A 24,178-nucleotide genomic window follows, 5' to 3' on the forward strand; every position below is an offset into this window, starting at 1 on the left:
GTGCATGTGTGTGGATGAACATGCATATGGAGACCAGGGGCTGGAGCTGAGGATCACGTGTGCATGTGTGTGGATGAACATGCATATGGAGACCAGGGGCTGGAGCTGAGGATCACGTGTGCATGTGTGTGGATGAACATGCATATGGAGACCAGGGGCTGGAGCTGAGGATCACGTGTGCATGTGTGTGGGTGAACATGCATATGGAGACCAGGGGCTGGAGCTGAGGATCACGTGTGCATGTGTGTGGATGAACATGCATATAAAGACCAGGGCTGACGCTGAGGATCATGTGTGCATGTGTGTGGATGCACACGCACATGGACACCTGGGGCTGGAGCTGAGGACCTCTTTGATCACTCTCCACCATACATGCACTGAGGCAGGATCTTCCAGTCAAAGCTCACATGACAGAACATCACATGTCTCCCTAGTCAGTTTGTGTTGGGGCTTTGTTGTCTCCGTCTTTGAAGTCTCGAAGTGCAGGTTGACCTCCATGCACGAGACCACCCACATTTACAAGGACTCTAGAAGATCCAGGCTTTCTTTCTCCTGCTTGAGTGGCAGGTATCTTAACTAAAGAGCCTTCTTTTCAGTACTTTTTGTTTTGTTTTGTTTGTTTTTCAAGACAAGCACAGCTCTGGCTGTCCCAGAACTCACTTTTTTAGGCCAGACTGGGCTTGAACTCACAGACATTTGACTTCCTTCCTCTGCCTCCTGAGTGCTAGGATTACGGGTGCCACCACTGTCTGGCTTCGGTACTTCTGAAGATGCATATTTTTACACTTAAGTTTATAGCATCCAATGCTGCACTGCTGATGGTAAAACAAAAACATTTAGTCTCCAACTTAATCCTTCTGGATAAATAACCTGTCAGTAAATCTACATGTTTATCCAACATCATTCTAAATGATGCTAATAATACACGTTAATGCTTCATTGTGGATCGGAATAAAACCTAACATCTTGTATTTTTAAAATGAATTTTGAAAGTAGCTGGCATTTCTCAAAGGTCTCCAACTGTTTGGTTTTCAATGATAAATTTTAAGTTTGTGGGAGCTAGGGTTTGGCTTTGTTTTTATTTTAACTGTGTAGTATATATAATTTATTTATCTTCCTCAGAATTTTGCAAATTATAGTGACGCTGAAGTTGAATTTGAATAGTTTGTGCCTGCAGTGCTCTGAGCATGTGAGAAGCCTCCGTTTCTAATGCCAGTTGGCCTAGGAAAGCATCAAAAGCCATTTAAAAGAGTTGGCACTCTTACCAAGCAGAGATTTTACCAAATTACAGAGAAATAAAGAAAGCCTGGCAGAATGAACATCCAAACTGTAAACTCTAGAAAATTAGAGCCTGGCACAGCAGCTCACACTCATCCCAGCACTGGGGAGCCAAGGGAGGAAGATTGTTACAAAGCCAGCCAGGGCTACATAGTGAACTTCAGGATAACCCCACCTAGAGTATCAAACATTGTACAGAGAAGGGATAGTCATTTTTACTCAGTGGTGTGTCCACCAGCAGGTTGTACCCATACACAGCACTAACCAGACACACTGAAATTGGAATTAAAAAAGTAAAAAAGAAAGAAAAAAAAGAAGGAAAGAAGGAAGGAAGGAAGGAAGGAAGGAAGGAAGGAAGGAAGGAAGGAAGGAAGGAAGGAAGGAAGGAAGGAAGGAAGGACATGAAATTGGAAGGAAGACCTGCTAAAATGAGAAATGGAGAGAGGATACATTGTAGACCTGTGTGAAATTCTCAAAGAAAAAAAGTAACATTAATAAAGAAAAAAATAACTCCATAACTCTGTCAGGGGGTTCAGAACTTAAACGACTAGATTTGGATACTTATGTAAGTTTCAGGCCAGCTTGGGCTACATGCTGAGGCCCATCTCAAAACAAACAATCAAAACAGACTTGCATGAAACATTAAAGAAGCCACACAGCCTTCCAGCAGGCATTGCTGCCAAGATAAAAAGAAACCAGACAGGTTTCAACTGAGAAGGGGTCACTGTCTCCAAAGCTCTGGGCCCTAACACCTCCTGGAATTTGACAGCAAATACAAAGAGCATGCTGTGGATAAGCACTGGTCACACTCCACGTTCTGCTTCTTTTTGATCTAAACAGCGTGCTATTTTATATCACCTTAGCTGTATAAAAACTAGATCCTCCCCTGTAGTAGTTTCTGTTTGGTGACTTGTTCTCTACAGCACAGGCTGACCTAGAATTTGTTATGTAGAGGATGACTCCTTGTCTTCCTGCCTTCCACCTCCTGAGGGCTGGGATTATAAATGTGCACCCCAACACCCAGCTCCTGGCCTTCTGAGTGCTAGGACTGCAGGTATGCACCCCCAAAACATGATTACCCTATACTTTTCACACTGCAATGTTGATGGAGAGAGGGGGGCCCTCTGTTTGTCCAGGCTGCCCGGAGAGCTTACACCTGAAATAATCACACAGAAACTGTATTCATTTAAACACTGCCTGGCCCATTAGCTCTAACATCTAATTGGCTAATTATTACATCTTAATTTAACCCATTTCCATTAATCTGTGCATTGCCACATGACCGTAGCTTACCAGCAAGATTCTAACCAGCGTCCGTCTCGGGCAGGAGATCCATGGCTTTCTCCTTGACTCTGCTTTTCTTCCCAGCATTCAGTTCTGTCTTCTCTGCCTACCTAAGTTCTGCCCTATCAGGCCAAGCAGTTTCTTTATTGATTAACCAATGAAAGCAACACATAAACAGAAGGACCTCTTACACCACTGCAAGAAGATGCCTTCATATTTTCAGCACTTAGAATGTGTATAAATTCTTATATACATAAGTGTGTATGCATGTGTAGATATGACTAAGGTTTTCCACCTGTATTTTTGTTTATATGTGTGTGTCTATGTGAATGTATGCTAAGTGTTTAGGGGTACACCAAGAGGCCAGAAGACGTTTTTGGATCCCCTAGGGCCTGAGCTACCTTAAGTAAGTGGGTGTTGGGAACAGGACTCAGGTCCTCCAGCAGAGCAGCAAATGCTCTTAACCACTGAACCATCTCTCTAGCCCCTATGTGAATAATTAAGATGGGAAAGTTTCTCTGTGGGGCTCCATTAACATCAGATATTGATTGTGTTTATTTTTAGAACATTTAAAAACATTACAAGCAACATTTGGAATGATTCTCCGCAGGCATATTTCAGGTGGCTTTATTTCCCTCTTTATACATTTCTACACCCGTTTTAAATGCACGGCTAACAAATGAGGATGCGAATGACTTGGAAATCCTTGCACTGTGTGCAGACATGGAAAATGGTAGAGCCACTTGTGAGAAACAGTATAGAAGTTCCTCAGAAACTAAATACAGAATCACCTAATATGCTGCTTTCCACTTCTGGGTATGTGTCCCAAAGAATTCAGAGAAGGGTCTGGCAGAGGCAATTCAACACCCATACTCATAGCCACATTACTGACAGTAGCCAAAAGACAGCTCAGCTGTTGATTGACTGCTGAGTGAACAAGTAAAATGTGGTATGCACATGGCTTTGAGGGAACATCACTAAGCCTTAAGAGAGGGGCATTCTGATACATTTGTAATCCTGGCTCACAAGAGGTAGAGGCAGAGGGACCAGGAAATTGGGTGTGGAGGCACAATCATATAATCCAGCACTCTGGAGTCAGCCTGTGCTATATGAGACCTTGTCTCAGAGAACAAGTCACCAAACAGAAACTACTACAGGGGAGGATCTAGTTTTTATACAGCTAAGGTGATATAAAATAGCACACTGTTTAGATTAAAAAGAAGCAGAACGTGGAGTGTGACCAGTGCTTATCCACAGCATGCTCTTTGTATTTGCTGTCAAATTCCAGGGGGTGTTAGGGCCCAGAGCTTTTAGAGGCAGTGACCCCTTCTCAGTTGAAACCTGTCTGGTTTCTTTTTATCTTGGCAGCAATGCCTGCTGGAAGGCTGTGTGGCTTCTTTAATGTTTCATGCAAGTCTGTTTTGATTGTTTGTTTTGAGATGGGCCTCAGTATGTAGCCCAGGCTAACCTGACACTCTGACCTACAAAAGCAAGCATTACTCCCTTTCCTATACAACAAACACAGTCTGTCTCTTTGTGCGATTCCATTATCACCATTCATTTCACTATTGAACAGTCATGCACAAGTCCGCTGGCTTCACCTCGCCCCAGGCAACTAGCATCCTTTCTCCAGCTCTATGTATCTCTATGTATCTCAGATGGCTGGAATTATATACTGCTGGTCCTTTGTTGCTGGTGTGTTTCAGTTAGTGCAATCTCAAGGTCCACCCATGCTAAAGCATTTATCAGGATGCCCTTCTTTTGAGGGTTAAATGCTGCTCCCTCAAGCTATGTTCGCTCCACAGTTTTTTTACCCACTCAGTAGTCAGTGGACGGCTGAGTTGCTTCTATGCTACCGTTTGGTTATGGTAAATAATGTTGCTGCGAATACAGGTATGGATCTACCTCTACCAGGACCTTCTCTGAATTTGTCGGAGCATGTACCCAGAAATGGCACACCACACCGTAGGTAATTCTGTATTTGATTTCTAAGGACCTTCTACACCGTTTTTCTTAACTGGCTTTACTATTCTACCAGCCTGCCCACAGCGCATAAGGATTCCAAAGTCCTTCATCCTCCCATCGATATTTCTTATTTTCAGTACAGATGTGATGACCCATCTTAGTGCCTGTGGTACGCCATCTGAAGGTGGCTGCAACTGCATTTCCCACCTTATGACCGGTGATGCAGAGCATCTTTTATGAGTTTATAAATTTATATTCCTTTATAAATGGTTTTCAGAGAAATAGCTACTTAAGCCCTTTGCTTTTCATCAGCGACTAGAAGCAGGGGAAAGTTTAACACTCCATCTAAATGCAACTGTAGATTTGGGGACATTTTTGGTGTCAATAGTTATTTGGGATATTGACTTGGACTTTTGTCTTATGACCCTTGGACACAAGATGTGGAAAGTCAGAGTATATGATGGTGCAGTTCTCAGCATGATGTCCTTAAAGTTTTTATTAAACACGTGTTTATTTTCTGCCCCCTTTGATTGAGTCAATACAATAATACCATACAGCCTTGGACAACAGCGAGGCATCATGGTTCAGAGTTTATCAAGAATCGTTTCTATGGAGTCACACAAGCTCACTGACATCTCCGGAGGACCAAACCTGAGAGATTCCACAGTCCCTTCCCAGCACCTCGCATGAGGCAACGCTCTCTATACATAGCTTTAGAAAGAGTGGGGCAACAAGGATTGTCAGGTCAGCACTCGTCCGTCATGTGCTGCACATCCCTCAGAAACCGTATCCTAAGCCGGGCGGTGGTGGCGCAAGCCTTTAATCACAGCACTCGGGAGGCAGAGGCAGGCGGATCTCTGTGAGTTCGAGACCAGCCTGGTCTACAAGAGCTAGTTTCAGGACAGGCTCCAAAACCACAGAGAAACCCTGTCTATGGTTAAGCTGACCAAACGCTTCCCATTTATATGTACACGTGCACACTTCCTTAAAGCAGGAGGCTTTACACGTTTTGTTTCACGGGTGCTGAAACAAAAATGAGATAACTCTATCTCTGGCCCCCAGATCTTAGCACAACGGACCCCATGATGGAACTACCATTTGGGCCGGAGAACTCTGCATGTACCACAGGCCAAAATGAAAACAAAGACCTAATCCATCAAAGTCTTTAGTTCTGGGAAAGTCTCTAAGTGTACTAACCTTGCTTTTTGGCTTCTGCAATTCCATTTCTGGCTAACTGTTCTTGCTAACTGAAGTATGTCAATGCAGAACATGTTGTTTTTTTGTGCTGAAAACTACCCTGAGGAGGGCTAAGTGTTACACTGGGTGTCCGGGATCCCAGTGCACCCCCCGGCTGGCTAATAATAATGACATTCTATCGTCCAAGCAGTCCTCTCTGGTGGATGCCCCACAACTATAAACAGTAAAACTGCAGCCAGGCAGAAGGGTAGAAGATTCCCCAATTCTGAATACTTCAGCAACTGTAGGTACTTTGAGGACAGAGCTAAATCCAGCGTGATACAATCCGGCATATCCTCTATAACCCACAAAATACAGACAGTAGGAGCACCAACGTATGGGGCAGCACACAAATTCACAGACTGAAATGTAGTTGCTTTAGACAAAAAAAAACTGTGAGAAGGAAGAGGCAATAATCTTCATATCACAAAGGTCCAGAGTTTAGAACCAAAGCATTATCCTGGCTCTCATAAAGAAGTCCCAATGATGCTGAAACCCAGAGATATTCTTTACTGCACATCTGTAAGTGTACGTCGAACCACCAGCTCAAGTTCCTGGCATGCACAGTGGATCTATATGTTTCTATAAATGGAGTTAAAATTTGTGCAAACAGCAAAAGGAAATTGCATAGTATTTTGTACATGACTCGTGTCTTAACTTGCTAAAGTGTGCTACAATGTGTACAGCCTTATCTGGACACTTCATTTTTCCACATACTAGAGGCTTTAAGAAATGGAAGTGGCCTGGCCTCTCCAAGTAAGAGAGGTCTTGATCTTATCTGACATTGAGGAGTCAGGTGGCCTAGCAATGTGGAGAAAAATTGCTAGGAAGAGGTTCTAGTGCATAGCAGGCATCACTGGGCACCATGCCCTGGACTTTGTTTTCCTGGTCAATCATAGATGGTGCCTGTTCGCTCCTTTTCATTCTGCTCTGCCCTATCTAGCTCACAGTGTGCACAGCTTAATAGTGACATAAAATGTCAAGGCTGGTCTGTTCTCTCCATACCCATCACCAAGCTTGTAAACCAAATGTACTTCAAAGTTTAGAATGCAAACCCTCTCACGGGGCTCTGTGTATGAGATAAGCTTAGACTTTCCCTGTTCATGGGAACACACACTATTTACCAAACATTCTCCTCTCCCAAGGCTAGTAACTCTTAGTTGTCTTTAATCAAAAAGAAGTTTTCATATCAAATTAAGAGATTATCACAAGGAGTAGGGATGATGGCTCTGTAGATAAGAGTGTTTGGTGCACAGGTGTGAGGACCTGAGTTCGAATCCCCAGCATACACATAAAAAGGCAGGGCTGACTGCAGGTATATCTATAATTAAAGTATGGGGGTGGGGAAGCACAGACAGGAGCATTGCTGGAGCTTGCTGCCTACCAGTCTGGTTCCAGGCTCTGTGAGAGATGTTGTTCCAAGAGAATCAGATGGAGAATGACGAAGCAGGATCCCTGATGCTGCCCTGACAAACACAAACTATCCTGAGTGTGTGTGTGTGTGTGTGTGTGTGTGTGTGTGTGTGTGTAATCTCCTGAGGCTGTACAGGAGTTCAGGTTGGCAGTAAAGGAAAATCTAATCATTTTTTAATAAACACTGAAAATTCTTATATTGTTTTGCTATAATGTTAAGGACACAGCCATTAGTCCTTGCTTGTTGTGTTTTAGACCAGACTCTGGCAGACTGGGCAACACACACACACACATTGAGACAAAGAGCCTGGGGGCACTAATTCCAGAAGCCATCAGTGGTTGACTTTGGAAACAGTCCAAGAAAAGCATAAGGATTGAGATCATTCCAGGCAGACTGAGGTTGTGGTTCTCTAGAGCATGAATTCCCAAGCTAACAGTTCATCTTTTAACTTTAAGAACTGTCTATAGATTCCTGACGGCTGTGCACTATCCTACAATGAATGCATGCTTAGATCTGTAAAACTAACCCAACAAGTGAACCCTATAAGAAACTTGAAGTTGGTGAGTCCTGACTTTCTATAAAATCTAAATACTTTTAACTCCACAGGCAACAACTCAAGCCTATGAATCACTCTTCCGCATTATGAACTACTCTGCATTCCAGGCAGCAAAACGCTATCAGAATGAACCTTGTTACCCTGGGGCACATTGGTTTCATGAAGAATGCAGGAACGCAATGTAGCACACTTGATGACAAGCTTCTACGACAGAGAGTGGATGGGTGCTCTGTCCAACCCTGTGTACTTGAAGACCAACAAAAACTACTTTGCACATTTCTCAAAAATAAATCAATAGAATGGAGAGATCCTTTTTGAGTAAAATAAGGTTCCAGTCCATGAACATAAAACACTGTTTAGAGCAGGACAGTGGTGGCACACGCCTTTAATCCCAGCACTCAGGAGGCAGAGACAGGTGAACTCTGTGTATGTGCATATATACGTTGAAAAGACACCATGACCACGGTAATCTTACACAAGAAAGCATTTAACTAGGGTCTTGCTTTCATTTTCAGAGGCTTAGTCCATTATGATGGCAGTCCATCATGGCTGATAACATGGTGGCAGAGGGCACGGCAGCATGCAGGCATGGTGCCAGAGAAGTAGCTACATCCTAATCAGCAGGCCAAGGGGGTAGGGAAGGCTGGACCTGACCTGGGCACTTTGGAAACCTCAAAGCCCACCCCCAGTGACAGACTTCCTTCAACAAGGGCACACCTGCTCTAACAAGGCCATGCCTCCTAATCCTTATAATCCTTTCAAATAGTTCCACTCCCTGGTAACTAAACATTCAAGTATATAAGCCTATGGTGGAAGCATTCTTATTCAAACCACCACAGGTGTCCTCACTGATCATGGAATTTAGCTGTTCACCTAGAGTGGAGACAGATGCAACCAGTGAGTTAGAAATCATCTCCCATTATTGCTACCCTGACTCTAATTTCTCCCCTCAAATGTTCTGACGCCTCCCCACAGAGACTCAAACATGTGGACCAACTATTGGGGACATCATATTCCACATGACAGTACATTCACCAGAAAGTGACCCACCACGTAGCGGTTATAATGCTGGGTACTTTCTTATGTGTTATATTGGTAGAGCCACATACTAGGCTACGTATCACAGAGAGGGCAAAAATACGGTGGCACTTAAGAGGTGTCCCCCACCCAAGGGTGAGTTATTGAGCCAAGATTGAACTCTTTTAGGTTTATGAAATATGCCCCACAATTAAGGGCACTCTGGAAGAAACAGGGTGTTTGTAGACTTCCTGGAAATACATGTAAGATTTCAGATAATTATAACCATTGCTGTAGCGAAATAACCCTGAAATTATAGTAGGCTTTTTTTTCTCCCATTGAGATAAAGTTTCACTATACAACCCAGATTGGCCCAGAATTAGTGATCCTCCTACCTCCTGAGCACTGGTATTACATGGGTACACCACTTCATCTTACTGTGACTTTTCATAGTTAGCTTACAAAACCCTGAGAACCAATGGCTCCTTGAAGATGATATTAACGAATGATCATTTGCATAAGCTTCCATCATGGGGAAGTATTTTCTTTTCTTTGTTTTGTTTTTTGAGACAGGGTTTCTCGGTGTAACTGTCCTGGCTGTTCTGGAACTTGCTTTGTAGATCAGGCTGACCTTGAACTCACAGAGATCCACATGCCTCGAGCTCACAGATGCTGGGATTGAATGAGTGTGCTACCACCACCAGGCATGAGGAAGTATTTTCAGACTATTTTGATTTCATTAAAGCCATCCCAGGACCAATTGCTTGAGAGTGCAGCAGGCCTCACACCCAAATTCCAATATTTGATTCCTTTCAGGGTCTTGTTCTGCCCTCATCAGGCATGGCATGTGCTTTTGTCAGACCCGGTAAACACTCAAATTTCATGAAGTGTTTTCTGGGAGAAAGCCACAGATATCGTACGGTCTCTTTGGCTGGGAAGGATCATTCCTTCCATCATCCATAGAAGGTATTTTCTCACTTCTCTCCCCGGCCGAACACTCTGAAAAACCACTTTCAAATTCAGCAAACTAACCTAATTTTAGCAATGCATAGTAGCAGGGGAAACCATAAACCATTAACACCCAAGAAATTAACTTCAGCAGTTGGAAGTAAAGCTGGCATTTAATTGTCAATCATCCAAGGGTGTTAAAAATACATCAGTTTTCCACAGTTAAAAAAAAAAAAGAACTTTGAGATCTCCCTCCCTGGTTTGGGTCATTTTTGCTCAAAGTCCTAAGTTTTTTGCTTCTATATCCAGGGCTCTAGAACAGGACATAACTCTTAAGTTTTAACTGTTTGATAGAAGCACTCATATTACAAATATTCACTACAAGCACAATGATTACTGTAGAGTTGGTCTATTCTGGTCTCTCAATTCTTAATAATATATAAGTATTTTCATTAGTTATAAAAATAACTCAGAAGCTAGAAAAATGGTTCACTGAGTAGAGACACTTTCTGCCAAGCCTGAGGATACAAATAGACGTACACAGAGTAAATAAATAAATAATTTCAGAAGAATGAAACAAAAACATTGGGGGATTAAGCTTTAATGCAACTTTGACTAGATTTAGTATTGTCTTTAAAAAACCAGTGTTTTGACCCTGGAACTAATTTATGGCAGAAGAGATTGCAACAGTGTAAGTTTTATTTGTGTGATGCTTGCTAATTTAATTGTGTCATCATTTGCTTTCTCTAATGATTTACAATGCACTTGTGATACTAATTTACAAATACATCATACTACCTGAAGTAATGGGGTACCATTACTTCAAGGTCTAAAAAAGTTTTTATCCCAGACCTAAAATGACATCTTGCAACCCTGTTTTGCAAATGTTTATACAAGGCCCCAGAATTAAAGTTTTCATATTGAACCCATGATGCTTCAAAACATCTCACTTTATTTTATTATTATGCTTAATATGGTTTGGAATTCAATAGGCCTGCACTGACTGACATAAAGCCACGCAGTAAGTATTTCTTGCCTGAATTTTCTTTCAAATTGGCTGTAGGCAAAGATAAATTCAAATTGGCCCGAGTTACAGGTGTGGTTGTCCAATGTACCTAGTTAAACAGAAAGCAAACACCACACCTTTGGAGCCTCAGATGAGTAACAGTTATTCATCCACATATAACTCTCTGTATAATTTCTACCATCAAAAACGGTGGAACTGTAGGTGAGGACTCTGTTTAGTACTTGACCCAACCAGGATTATCACACTGATTAGATCCCATACCTACAAAATGAGGACTCCCAGATTTAAATAGATAGATAGATAGATAGATAGATAGATAGATAGATAGATAGATAGATAGATAGATAGATAGATAAGATAGATAGATATAGATAGATATAGATATTAATCAGATCTTCTGAAATTCTTCTCTCACTCAACATCCAAATGGCTGCACTTTTTCTCAGGCCTAAACATGTATAGATTTGAGGGTGTTGCTTTGTTTTCAGGGAAAGAAAGCAGTGTTTGCCAAACACAATTCTTTGAGTAGCCACACCAACGAGGAAGCCACCACAACTTCCTTGCAGGCCCCAAGACATATCTTGCTAGAAAACAGCTTACTGCCCAGCTCAGTTGTGTCCCTTGATGTCTGAAATACACTTCTCACCAGTCCAAACCTGTAACAACTTTTAAGACCCTGACCATACCTTTGTTATATTATTTAAGATACCCACAGTTTAGGATGGCACCCAAGTTGCTCCATTCATGGACACTTAGGAGAAGGCTCAGTTTCTTTTTCTTGATAGCAGTTTTGCAACACAAGAGATGGAACTGAGGGCTTCACAGACACTATACACATTATATTAGGTAGGTATGTATGTATACATCTTTATGTGATGTAAGCATGCATGCTACAGTATGTATGCCAAGGTCAGACAACAGCCTTGGGTGTTGGTTCTCACCTTCTACTTGGTGTGAAGTAAGGTTTCCTTGTTGTTTCCTGCTGCCATGCCAAGATAACTGGCTTGTGAGCTTCTTTGTCTCCACCTCCCATCAGCCCTTTCAAAGAGCTGGGATTAGAGATGCTCACGGCACAGGTCCGACTTCTTATACGGGTTCTTCTGGATTTACATTTCCTTCGTAAGCATTCCTCTTCATTATATTCCATGAGCTTTGTATCCCTACTCACCACACAGCAGACACCCTCTAACACGCATTCATTCTTTTCTGAAAAAGTGAAGGCAGGATCACCGCTCCCTTCAGGGACCAGCCCAAAGCCTGAACTTCCCATCTCCTCCCTGAACCTTGGTAATGATTAAACATGAGCTTCATACTTCAGGGTTAATTTCACACCTCTGGACTCATCTAGCCTAGCACATGAGTAATTTCTCCTGAGCACCATGATGAGCTTCTGGTAAACTAGGGATGTCTTTACAGGTGTGGGCTTATCCTAGCAACAGTAGCAGTTGAGAACAGAAGCAGGACAAGGAAAATCCCCTGGCACGTGGTGAACACACTTGTCATATCTCCTAGACAAAGGGTGCAACCCTGAGTATGTCTAGCGTCCTGATTAGACGTTCCCTGGAGGTCAATGAAAAGCCAGACTTCTTTGTATTTTGTCCTATTTCAAATCATTCAAGAAAAGAGCAAGAAGATGCTCTAAATACATATCAGAAATTCTGGGCAATTTTCAAACCAACTTGAATTGAAAAGACAAAAAAGTGATCCAATAATTTGAGACCCTTTTTCTATTTCCTAGCAATGCTTATTTGCTCTTTCCTTCTTTTTAAGATACATTTTTAGGTGTGCGTGTGTGTGTGTGTGTGTGTGTGTGTGTGTGTGTGTGTTGGGGTATGTGCATGGGAGAGCTCTTCTGCAGAGGACACATGTGTAAAACCCCCCACACAACTAGAGTTACCGGTGCTTGTGAGCTACCCAATGTGGGAACTTGGAACTGAACTCAGGCTCTCTGCAAAAACTGCCTCTGTCCAGCCCCCAATTGATTTTTTATTTAACTTATTATTTAATCATTCTTTAATGTGAAAATTTTAAACTTTGTTCTGAAGACCATGTTTAATGGGCTAAACTCACCACTCTACACAGTAATGTCCAGTGTTCACTTCCATGTTTAGTAAGAGCTCTGATCTCCAGGGCTGGGAAAGCGGCTCAGGAGAGCGCTCATGGAGCATGGCCAGGCCACAAAGAAAAGGAAAAAATGATAATTTTATTCCTACTTCAGCCTGCTTGGCACTCATCAAAAAACGTCTGCCTCGACAGAGACTCTTCAGTTGCAAACAAATTATATAATGAGGTGGGCAGTGGCATAGCCGTCCCTCCACTCAAAGTTTAGCACCAACAAAATTCAGGCTCTCGCCGCATTCTCGACAGCCCAGACTGCACCTGTTCGCCCTGTCTTTTACAAAGACTTTTCAATGTGGACAACATTATATGTTTTGTGTTTAGAGACAGGGTCTCTCTCCACATCCTAGCCAGGCTGGCCTGGAATGCATGCAGTCCTCCAGCCTTGATCTCTCAAATGATTGGATTAGAGGAATTTAGCCACCATGCCTGGCTGCATTCTTAAAGTACTGAAACCATGAGATCAAATGGGTTTCGAAAGTCGGCGTTTACACAAACTGCTCTTGGATCTGAGGATGGGACTGCATGGTAAAGAAACTGAGCCAGGACAAGTGACTCAGGCCGTTCTCCTGAGTGCTGCAGCTGATAAAGGGCAGGGACAGTTCCCTCGCTCTTGTGGCCTCAGGACCAGTTCTTCCACCTGCCTCGGGCATTGATTGGGGTGGGGAGGGCAGGCAGGCCACATCTTCCCCACCTCTGCCACCACGTGAAAGATGAGTAATGGGGACAGCTCTCCCATGCTCATAACTTCCTCTCCCAGTAGAACTGGCTCTCTTGTATTGCCCAGAAGAGGAACAGGACTGTTGCAGCTGGTGGGGGACAGGTACAGGTCTCCCACCCTGCCCTGACTTTTTATGTGTGTTCTGTGAATGAAAACTTAGGTCTTCAAACTCGCATGGCTAACTCTGTTGCCTACTGAGCCATCTTCACAGCCCAATAGCTTCTTTTTTGACTTTTCTTTGGAACAATTTATTTCTGTTTTGTTTTGTTTTGTTTTCAAGGTGTGGAGTCCCTGTGTAGCTCAGGCTGGCCTCTAACTAGCAATCCTCCTGCCTTATCCTCCCCAGTGCTGGGACTGTGAACTTACACCACCATACTATCTTAACCTTTAAGTATGTTTGGTATTTTCTGAACATAGAGGCCAATACCAGAAGCAGTGACAAACATCTCTGGCATTCCTAAGAAAAGGTGAGAAATATATGTCTTATTACCAAAAGTCTCTTCAGAGTCGGGAAGAGGGAACAAGGCATAAAATTCACTTTCACTCTCTTCCTCTGAGCTCTCTCTCTCTCTTCTCACATAGAAGGCAAGAGTCCTGCAAGTCTGGCCAATAGACCAAAACAGATCAACAAATGCATAGATAGAAGACAGGATGTGTCCATGTGCATATCCACATATGTATACATACAAGTATGCACATGCATTTTATGTAGCGTCTTCTGCTTGTATCTCAATTCCAGACATGCCCAGACCCAAGAAAGGGAAAAAAAAAATTACAGTATTTTTCTGAAAATATAACATTAAACTCATTACGATATAATTGAAAATGTACTGTATTACTTATGCATAAGTAAAAGGGAAGTACATAAAAGAATCTATAATTTTGAAAATAAATATTCTAAAATGGATCTGAAACCTTACATTAAGCAAAATCAGCCAAACTCAGAGAGACATGTACTGCCATGTTTACTCTTATTTAAAACCGAGATTTAACATTAGGCATGTATTTAGATATGTGTGCTTGTCCACCACAAAACTAGAGGGGATCACAGGAGCGGAAGAAGAAATCTTAAGTTGCAGCAGGATAGATGGCTAACTGAGGTGCCTGTTAAAATACCAAAGCGGATGCTGACTGCCAGGCTCTCCTAGAACTGCAAGTTATAGAGTCCCGTTAGAGTCCTGGCTCCTCTCAGCCCGTCTTGCCTCACCCCTGCCCTAAACCTCTCCAGCCTCTGAGCTTCCTCTCCCTTCCCCCAACTTCTGGTTCCTATCAAACTCGGTGATTTCTGCCATGTGTTCCTTTGGCTCTTCTCTCAATTCCTTCTCCCCTCTTGGTCCCCTCTCTTCACTCCTTCTCTCTTCCCGTTTTTTACTCGCCCCACTTCCCCCAGTCTCTCTCCTCTCACGGCCTGGTGCCGTCTGCGGGCCGTGTCTAGTGTCCTTCTTTCTCTCCCTGCTCTGGACGCCTCCAGATGCCTGCCTCTGCCTTCTCCCAACCAAACCTAGTAACGGTTATGTCCTCATTTTCATTCATGCATATGTTTTATTTGTTTGTTTGTTTGTTTGTTTGTTTGTTTGGTTTGGAACCTGTCCTGGAACTAGCTCTTATAGACCAGGCTGGCCTCAAACTCACAAAGTTCCACCTGCCTCTGCTGGAATTTAAAGGCATGAGCCACCACCACCCTGCTTATGCATATGTTTTAATATAAACACTTTGTTCCAAATCTAAGCAATGTGCTAAGGATGACTCATGGTTGGTTAGCCCTTGGCGTTCATTTCTATAATGATGGTACTCAACCTATGGGTCATGACCCTTTAGGGGTCAAATGACCCTTTCATAGGGCTCACATATCAGATGTTTACATTGCCATTCATAACAACAGCAAAACTACAGTTAGGAAGCAGCAATGGGATAATTTTATGGGTGGAGGCTCACAGGTCGCGTTAGGAAGGTTGAGAACCACTGTTCTGTAAATAAGCACACAAAGGAACCAGGCACCTCAGTTTGCAAATCAGTCTTGGTTCCTCTTTTATATATTCAGTTTGGAAGTCTCCCCTAGCCTTTACGAGTCTACCGAACCTTGACACAAACCAGTCATTTTCACTGTAGAAACCGTGCGTGAGAAGATCCAGCAAAGTCATTAGCATATAGGCTTCCTCATGCCCCTCTTCTTGCGCGAATATACTTTTAAGTCCATGCCCGAGTACTCCGAATGACTAATGGATGACTATCTTTTTCCCCAGGCAGGTTTTAGCAACTATTTCGAGAGAGCAATTCTGGGAGCCAGCTCTACCTGTCCGAAAGCTGCCACATTGGGCGCTTTAGGGCAATTTGTTACAGGCCAGCTTCCTAAGGTGCTCCATTCCCAGCAGGGACCATCTGCGCATTTCCCATGCACTGCTCGGGTTCCTAGCTGATCAAGCTATTAAGTAAGATCAAGGTGTATATTAAGTACACCTCTCCAGAGAGTTGGGTAGATCACTAGCATGACTCAAGGGCATTTCTTGTCATCTACAAGCTCCTTTCTCTCAAATCACAGGATCTTAGAGCTTGAAGAGAGATTTCTATGTAATGTCTAGGATGCTTCGTGAAGAAAAGCAAATTCCATAAGGAAGAATTATCAGAGAAAATGAGATATACAGAAAGGAAAATGCTATGGGGGAGACAAGGACCAGATCAAGGTGGAAAGCAACCAGAGTTCTGATCTCTGGAAGAAGGACCAGACCATGGTGGAAAGCAACCAGAGTAGAGTTCTGATCTCTGGAAGAAGGACCAGACCATGTGGAAAGCAACCAGAGTAGAGTTCTGATCTCTGGAAGAAGGACCAGACCATGGTGGAAAGCAACCAGAGTAGAGTTCTGATCTCTGGAAGAAGGACCAGATCAAGGTGGAAAGCAACCAGAGTTCTGATCTCTGGAAGAAGCTCTGGTTATGGAAATAAAACAGAGGAAGTAATTCATGAGGACCTCAAGAAGTGTGAGTATCTAGGGACTCAAAGGAATCTGACTGTGAGTGTGTGTGTCTGTGTGTGTGTGTGTCTGTGTGTGTGTAGAAGGAAAGTAGTTTTTGCTACTATACCCTAGCTCATAATGGCATAATTCTTAGAAACCCGAGGAACAGGCACTGACCACCCAAGATGGCAAATTCACACTGTACCAACTGTTTCTGGCCAGTTCTGCTAGTAAAACTCCATGCAAAATCTGCAAGCAGGTGGCAATATTCAGCACAGAAGGGAAAAAGAAGTGATGGGACCTTCAGCATCATTGGCAGGGGTCAATACTAGCCTCAGTGGTAGATTGGGAAACTTATGGAAAGCGTTTGCCATCAGTGAGAACTTGGAACAACTGGAACCCACCAAAGGTCATTTTCCCTGCTCCCCCCAAGCCCCCTACCCCACCCACACTAACTGCTGGCCAATAGCCCAGACTAAGCCTCAGGGAGGAAAGAACTCATTACTTTGATGGATTCTGATCCCTTGAGCTGGAATTTAAGACTGCCAAAATATCTCATACTTATTTCAATTTACCTAAGTCTCAAACAGTAACTTTGCTACACCAAGGAGCAAAAGTGGGAGGGGGTAGACCTACAGATTGGAGACGGATTCCTCCATCTTCGTGCCTGTACCAACAGGAGCAAGGTGTTTTTGTTGTTGTTGTTGTTGTTGTTTGTTTTGTTTGTTTGCTTGCTTGCTTTGTTTTTTAATAGTCAGATTTGGGAGAAGGGTCGACTTACACTGCTTCAAATGAATACCCGTCTGACAGAGAAATGGCTTCACAATTCAGTCAGCAAGTTCTCTCTCGTATTTAAAATCACAAGCACAAGTTAGGCACTCCTGGAATGCCAGAACTCAGAAGGCAGAGGCAGGAGGATCACTGCAATTATGAAACCAGCCCTGTGGTCAACATACCAAATTCCAAGTTACTCAAGATTAAACAGCGAAACCTTGTCTTAAAAAGTTGAAAAGAAATTACAAACATGGGAGCTTCTGAATTGGTTAATATAAATCTTACTCCATACTGCACCAAACATTACAAGAACTAAGTTTACAACAGAATTATTCACATTTCCAAAGAAACCCCCTTTTGGGTTTCTTCAACAGGGGTGATTCCTCTATGATGTTCTTTGGTGGCTTTCAGAGTTAGATGAACTTTTTAGAAGGACTTTTATAATCAAGGCCCACCTCCATTTTTTTACTAAAGGTATCCCCAAAGCCTCTCCACTGCCTCTCTAACTGTCCCCATTCTATTGTAAAAAAAATAAATAAATAAGTCAACAATAACTACAAATCCTCCTTCATCAGCAAGTATTCAATAGTAAATTCCTATTATGATATCTTAAAAATACAGAGGGAGTATGGGGGTGTTTCTAAGCACAATAGACTTAGCACTGTTTTCCAAAGTGGGGATTTCTAACACAAAGGTAAGATGGAGGGACAGTGCTTCAAACGGCTTGACGAAGATACACACAGACGCTAATCGGCCCCTGCACACATGCTATGAAGCCCAGAGTGGAACGAACCACTTTCTAGAAGAAAGTATCTTCTAGAGGAGGCAGCAAGAGATAGGACCTAGGAATGAGGAAGGAGTCACTGCTGTCAGCAGCAAGGGGTGTGTGCTCGGGCTGGTGAGCACTGGAACAGCCACATCTCTTCCCTCCCCTGACAGCAGAGCAGGTGAAATGCTGCTGAGCACAGACGTACAGGTTTCTTAAAGCATTGTGTGTGTACTTGTTCATGGTCCTGGGGCATCTCCAAGACAACGAGAACACCAAAGGTCTTTTTGTTTCCACAGGTTATATTCACCGATAGTTACTACATTAGAAAACAAAATAGAAAAAAAGAAAGAAAGAAAACAGAAAAAAATAACTTTAGATATTTACTAATTCAATTAAAAATAATAAAGAGAGGGGTGAGAAAAGAGGGAAAAAATTAATGAAAAGAGCGGCATCATATTATATTAGTTTGGAAAATCCTTCTAGTCTGACCCAGCAGAAGACAGCTGGACTCCCCTGTCAACAACTGCAATTGATTTGTTGTGTTGTTAATATTTCAGATCACTTGGGCTCAGGTAAACTTCACTATAGTCTTAAATAATGTGAATTAAAAGGGCACAACAACATCTTACCAATCCTTGTGTGGCTGGGTTTGATCTTGCAGGCATCTGAGAAAACCTTGGGACGCCTCTGGATATCCAGGCCACAAAGGAACGCCTGCCATATATATATCACTTAGGAGCAGATACTATCCCACCAAACAAATGAGCACACTCATAAAGAGGGAGGTCACACCGTTGCAGGTAGAGGGCAAGGTGTGACCACCTGGTTTGGAGGTGGCAAGGGTGGCCTGAGTCATGGTGGGGAGGAGAAGCTCACTAGAGGAGCTAGTGACAGTATTTACCACCAGGGTGTGAATGGGGGGATGGGGGCGGGGTTGGGGTTGGCAGGGCACAGCAACTGGGACTGGAGGGAAAGCTGGAGAAATGTCCCAGACTTCTGAAGGTCATTTGTCACTGGGCAAGAAAAACAAACTCTGATCAGGTGCTGCCTAGAACACGGGGGTCCTTCCCTCAGATCCTGCTCCCTGCTCCTGCCTACCGAAGTAAGCAGCTTTGGGCTCCATAGAAACTTGGGGGGCCCCATTCCACCTCCATTAGGCAAATTGAGCTGGTTGCCTGGGCACACTGTCTCCTTGTTCCTTGGGAAACTTGAGCAAGCCAAGAAAGCTGCTCCATTATTTACAGCTGCCTCTTTGCACCACCCTGTATTTCCCAGGAACCCTCAACAAACAAAAACAGGCAGGCCAAGAACCTCATTGACATCCTCTGGACTCCCTGTCCAGGCACCCAAGGCACCTCCTCCTTTCCGAATTCACCCAGTGCGGCTCCCCGCGGTGGGAGGAGAGGGCGCCTGCTGGAGGTCACTCCTCTGAGAATTTGAAAAGTGTTCAGCAGCTGGAGAAGTGGGACAAGCTGCTCTCCCAGTAACTGTCCCAGCAGAAAGCCAGCGCGAACCTCAGACTTCCATCCACACAGCTAGACATCTACTTCTGAGTATAGCAGTTCTCCTGGCTTTCATCTTCACACACACACACACACACACACACACACACACACACACACACACACACACACACACCGGTCCGTCCTACGCCATCAGCCAAGGGGTTCATGAAGCATTGAAAGGGTAAAGTCGGTTTTCTTGTCAAAACTCGAGCGAAACAAAAGCCAAACAGCTTATGAAGACGATGTGCTCCATGGGACCCCGCCCACCTCTCCAGCCACAAACCGGGGTTTCGTTTTTTCTTCTTCATCTTTGCTAATTCCTCCAACTGCAGCAGCCTAGAAGGGTACTCTAGAAGAGTCTCGGAGAGTTCAAATGCCACCTCCTCAAAATGGGCCACCGATTCAAAAGTTACCTCTCTGCCCGGTTACTTGAGGCTTCTTCTCACTCTGAGAAGTTATCTTTATTTCACCATTCCATCACAGTCTCCTTCCCTCCGCATCCTTTCTTAAGAACGGAAGCACCTAGTCCCCTGCGACATCCCCAGCGCCTGGCTCGGACCAAGCCATCAGCAAAGGAGACTGAAATGAATGAAGCGGCGGTGCCCGGTGTCCGTGGGAACTCGCAGACGGGGGAGACCTGCACTGTCCGGAGCAGCCGGGCCACCTGCGCGTGTGACTCCAAGGTACCCGGAGTCAGGCTCGACGCGTGCCCCCTCCCTGCCGCAGTCCGGCCCTGGAGCCGCAGGTGTCACCCGGAGCGCGCATGGCACCGGCCAGCTCCACCAAGATGCACAGCACAGCCTGTACTCACCATGGTGGCCGCAGCCGCCCGGGTTGCGACAGCTGCGATCGCCCAGGATGCGACAGCCAGGGGAGAGCGTAGCAGCCACACCGGCTGACAGGTGAGGCGCCAGCCTCAGACCATGGCTACTTCCCACAATGCCCTCGAACTGAAAGTTTGCAGACTCCACCCCGCGCCGGGCCGCTCCTCCCCCTCAGCTCCTCCCACACACACCTTCCTCCCTGCTTCCTCTGCTCGCAGCACTCCTGCTCCACCTCTTTACCGGGCCTCCTGCTCCAGCTCCTCCTTCTTCCCTTTCTCACTCCCTCTCACTCACCTTTTCCTCCCCTTTGCTCTACGGCGCCCGCCCGACCCCGTACCTCGCCCCGCCCCTCACCACCGCGAGCCCCGCCCAGGGCGGTGCTTGCACCTGCGCGCGCACCTTCAGCGCCGGCGGCACCTGCAACCCTGACTTCTTCCCTGGTCTGGGGACTCCTCTCCACGTCCCGCCGCCGGAATTTGTCCTTCGTGAATTAGACTAACAGTCGTCGGATCGGCAGAGACCCCTTTACACCTAAGGAAAGTGTGGGAAACTGTCTGGCCCTACACCTCAGAAAGGGAGCAGTTCACAGAGGTAGAAAAAGATGGAAATTTACACACACGCACACAACACATACGAGTTTTGTTTTGCTTGTACCAAAGTAGCAATGCAAGAACATTCATAACCCTCTCCGCTTAAAGTTCTCAAGGAAGTTATGGTATTGAAACTTTTTTTGTCTGCCCCCCCCCCTTGATTTTTAAGCCTCGATTATTTGTGTTGTTTAAATTAAAAGATAATTACATTCTTTTCTCCCTTCAACTTCTCGCATGTGCCCCCCCTTGCTTTCTTTCAAAATAACGACCTCTTTTTCTTTAGTTGTTATTGTTTAATAATGCCTTAATAAATAAATGCAGCCTGTTCCGTTTAGTGTTACTCTCATGGGTATGGTCGGAGCTGACCACTTGGTATTGTTGGGTTATAATTAGGGGAGTTTTTAATCGCTACGTTAAGAATCTCCTGGTCCCAGAGTTATAAGCAGAGATTTTTAGCACAGATTAATTTGGGGAGAATAGATAGGCTTTGCCATATACCCAAAGAGAGACAATGACCCTTAAAAGGTTGACCTTTGTCTGCATGGCTCTCAGACCCACCATGAGTCAAGTGAAGTCCTTCGAAGGATCTCATTTTGAAGCTTTTGCAGGATGTAGACCCCATCCAGGGACAGGAAAGCAAAGAGAACTCCTCCTGCTGGGCTCCTGAATTCCTGCCACGTATGTTTATACACAGTTTGTCTTTCTGCCGGTCCTCACAGTCTCCAGTGGGACAATAGGTGACAGACAGGTTGCAGCAAAACCCTGGGAGAGCTCAGAAGTCTCTGGCTTCTGCACTAGCTAAACACAGATTAGCGACTGTAAATTGCCAGGAAATCAGGTAGACTAACCCCTGGCGAGGTGAAGGTTCAGACATAGAAGTCAGAGCACTGATGAGAAAGATTTGCCCCAGACTGATCCCAAAGTCAGCCTCTGTGTTTGGAGTGCAGTGCCAGGGAGATCCGAGGGACAGGGAGGAACATGGGGACCAAGCGAAAGGCACTCATGGGCAGCAGCCTCCAGCTCAAGTTCCCACAAAGCCCTCTGCCTCCAGGGTTCCAGTTGCTGTGTACTCTGACAATCTTTTAAAGTTGATGTCGTGACAGCTGCTAGGACGTGGAAGAATATTATCTGACAACAATTAAACACCCAGCGATGGTGTTTTGCCTGCTGAAAAAGAACAGAACTACAGAAAGTTTGCTTTCTAAATTCTTGCATTGCTTTCCTGTTGACTTTGGCTTCATCTAGCCGTAGTAACCTTCATGTCTGCTTCCACTGCGGCTCACTCCAGTGCAGGACACAGTTCTGCACCGCTTGCCTTGCTGAGCCCATTGCAAAGCATCCCGTGCTTTCTGTTTTGGAAGGTTTTATCTATAATGAGGAAGAGATGGAATTGCAAAAGAGCTTTAAAGCTAAAGAAATCTCAGTGAGTTAAGACTTAAGCCAAATACTCAAACAGGGGAAAGTTCCCTGAATGTGTGGCCCATGTTGGAAAGGGTGGGATTAGAAATTAACTTAAAAGTGAGTTGCATTCTTTGCCTTCTCTCTGACTCTGCTGAGATGAGCAGTGGACACTGTCTTGGGCTTCTGCTATCTAAAGGGCTTCCCTCCACATTCTCACAGCTTACAGAGTCACCCTAAGAGGAAGGCCTGCCGTGGGCTTCATATAGATTATCTCACCAGCCATCAAAATGAGAAATGTACCCACTGGACTATACATATGAATGTCCGAGGTTCTAAAGGGCAAGGCCAAAACTGCTGGTTCAGCTAGTGAGAGACCAAAGTGAACAGGAGATAAAGGCATAGGAAGGCAGGCTGAGAGGCACCCAGCACTCAGCTATCAGGGACAGACAGTGTGCTCTTGGGTAACAGGCCACCACGCACAGTAACTTACAATTTCAGTCTGACCTTCCTACACCGTCTTTTCTTCCCCCTCTCTCTCTTCCTTCCAGTACTAGGGATCCAGGACCTCACACATTTTAACAAGAGCTCATACACTGAGCTAAATCCTCAGCTTTCCTTTGACTTTGTATTTTGAGAAATGGTCTCATTGATGAATGGGAAAACAAGGAAGTACACGACTACTCCTACCTTTGGAGAAGGGTTTTTATAGGTAAAAAGGAGAACACAGCCAGAGTCATCTGGGAGAGTCCAGAAAGAATATGACCCTGAGCTGAGCCACGCGAAGAGAAGGGCTCCCCCGAGAGGAGCGAACCTCTGACCAAGAGGTGTAACCTGGGCCAAGAGGTTGACATTTTCAAAATGGCTATGATTTACTGGATTATATAGGGCAGGGAAGCCCAGTACCTGGACTGGAGACGTTTAGGGTCACCCAGCAAGCCACGGAGTAAAAACAAAAGAAAGATATATAGAATAAAGAAAGGTAAAAGCCCAGAGGCGAGACAAAGTTAAAGAGTAAGGGGATAATTTAAGTTAGAAAAGCCAGCTAGAAACAAGGCAAGTTAAGCCAAGAATATTCATAAATAAAAACAAGTGTTCATGTATTTTTGGGAGCTGGGTGGCAGGCCCCCACCAAAAGTAAACAAAAATAAATAAATAAATAACCCACAACTATAAAGTTTCTTTCCTGAGTTCCTGGCCCTAATAATGGACTGTAGCCTATGAATCAAATAAACCCTTGCCTCCCCAAGTTGCTTTTAATGATGGTGTTCATCACAGCAATAGAGATCTCACCAGGACACTGGTTTGTTCAGGATTACCTTGAACTCACTCTGCAATTCAGACAGGCCTTGATCTCAGGCCCCTGCCTCTACCTCCTGAGTTCCAGTGTTCTAGCTGGCCTTGCTCTCACTTTAAGTACTGGTTCTATGTCAAGACCATCAACCGTCAGGTTCACTTAGGAAGGACTCAAAGTCCTAGTAGCTAGAGAAGTTCTGTTGTTGCATGAGTCAGGCCCCTAAGGGGTTTTGGAGTTCACAATCTGATGTATGAGCCTGAGGTTATTGTGTTATATGTTTTGGCTGAGGTTATTTTTTCGGCCTGTGCATGGGATTCAACACCTTACTTTCGATATCTACTTGAGGAGTTGAGATAATTACAGGAGCAGAGAGAGCGCAGTAGTAGATCAGCCCTGAGTTCACAGTCGGAGAGACAAACAACGAAGAGAGTGACAATGAAACAAAATAAGGGTCAATAAATCAAAGTTTTAGCACTTTAGAAACCGAGGGCCATTAAGCTAAACAG

At 44.4% G+C, this 24,178-nt stretch overlaps 1 protein-coding gene across 3 annotated transcripts in view; it reads right to left on the reverse strand.

Annotated features, from left to right (window-relative positions):
- The window catches only part of Ap1s3 (adaptor related protein complex 1 subunit sigma 3), a 58,946-nt gene extending 38,435 nt beyond the window's left edge, over positions 1-20,511 (reverse strand). For all 3 annotated transcript variants that reach the window (XR_012908180.1, XM_075951725.1, XM_075951724.1), the window contains exon 1: positions 20,375-20,511. Coding sequence is in view for 2 of the 3 variants with exons in the window: in XM_075951725.1 (XP_075807840.1) it covers positions 20,375-20,377 (3 nt within the window). In the remaining variant the exon portion in view is untranslated. The remainder of the gene's footprint in view (positions 1-20,374) is intronic.
- Between the last annotated feature and the right edge of the window lie 3,667 nt (positions 20,512-24,178).

This window comes from Microtus pennsylvanicus, chromosome 17 (assembly GCF_037038515.1).
Source record: "Microtus pennsylvanicus isolate mMicPen1 chromosome 17, mMicPen1.hap1, whole genome shotgun sequence".
Taxonomy (NCBI): Eukaryota; Metazoa; Chordata; class Mammalia; order Rodentia; family Cricetidae; genus Microtus; species Microtus pennsylvanicus.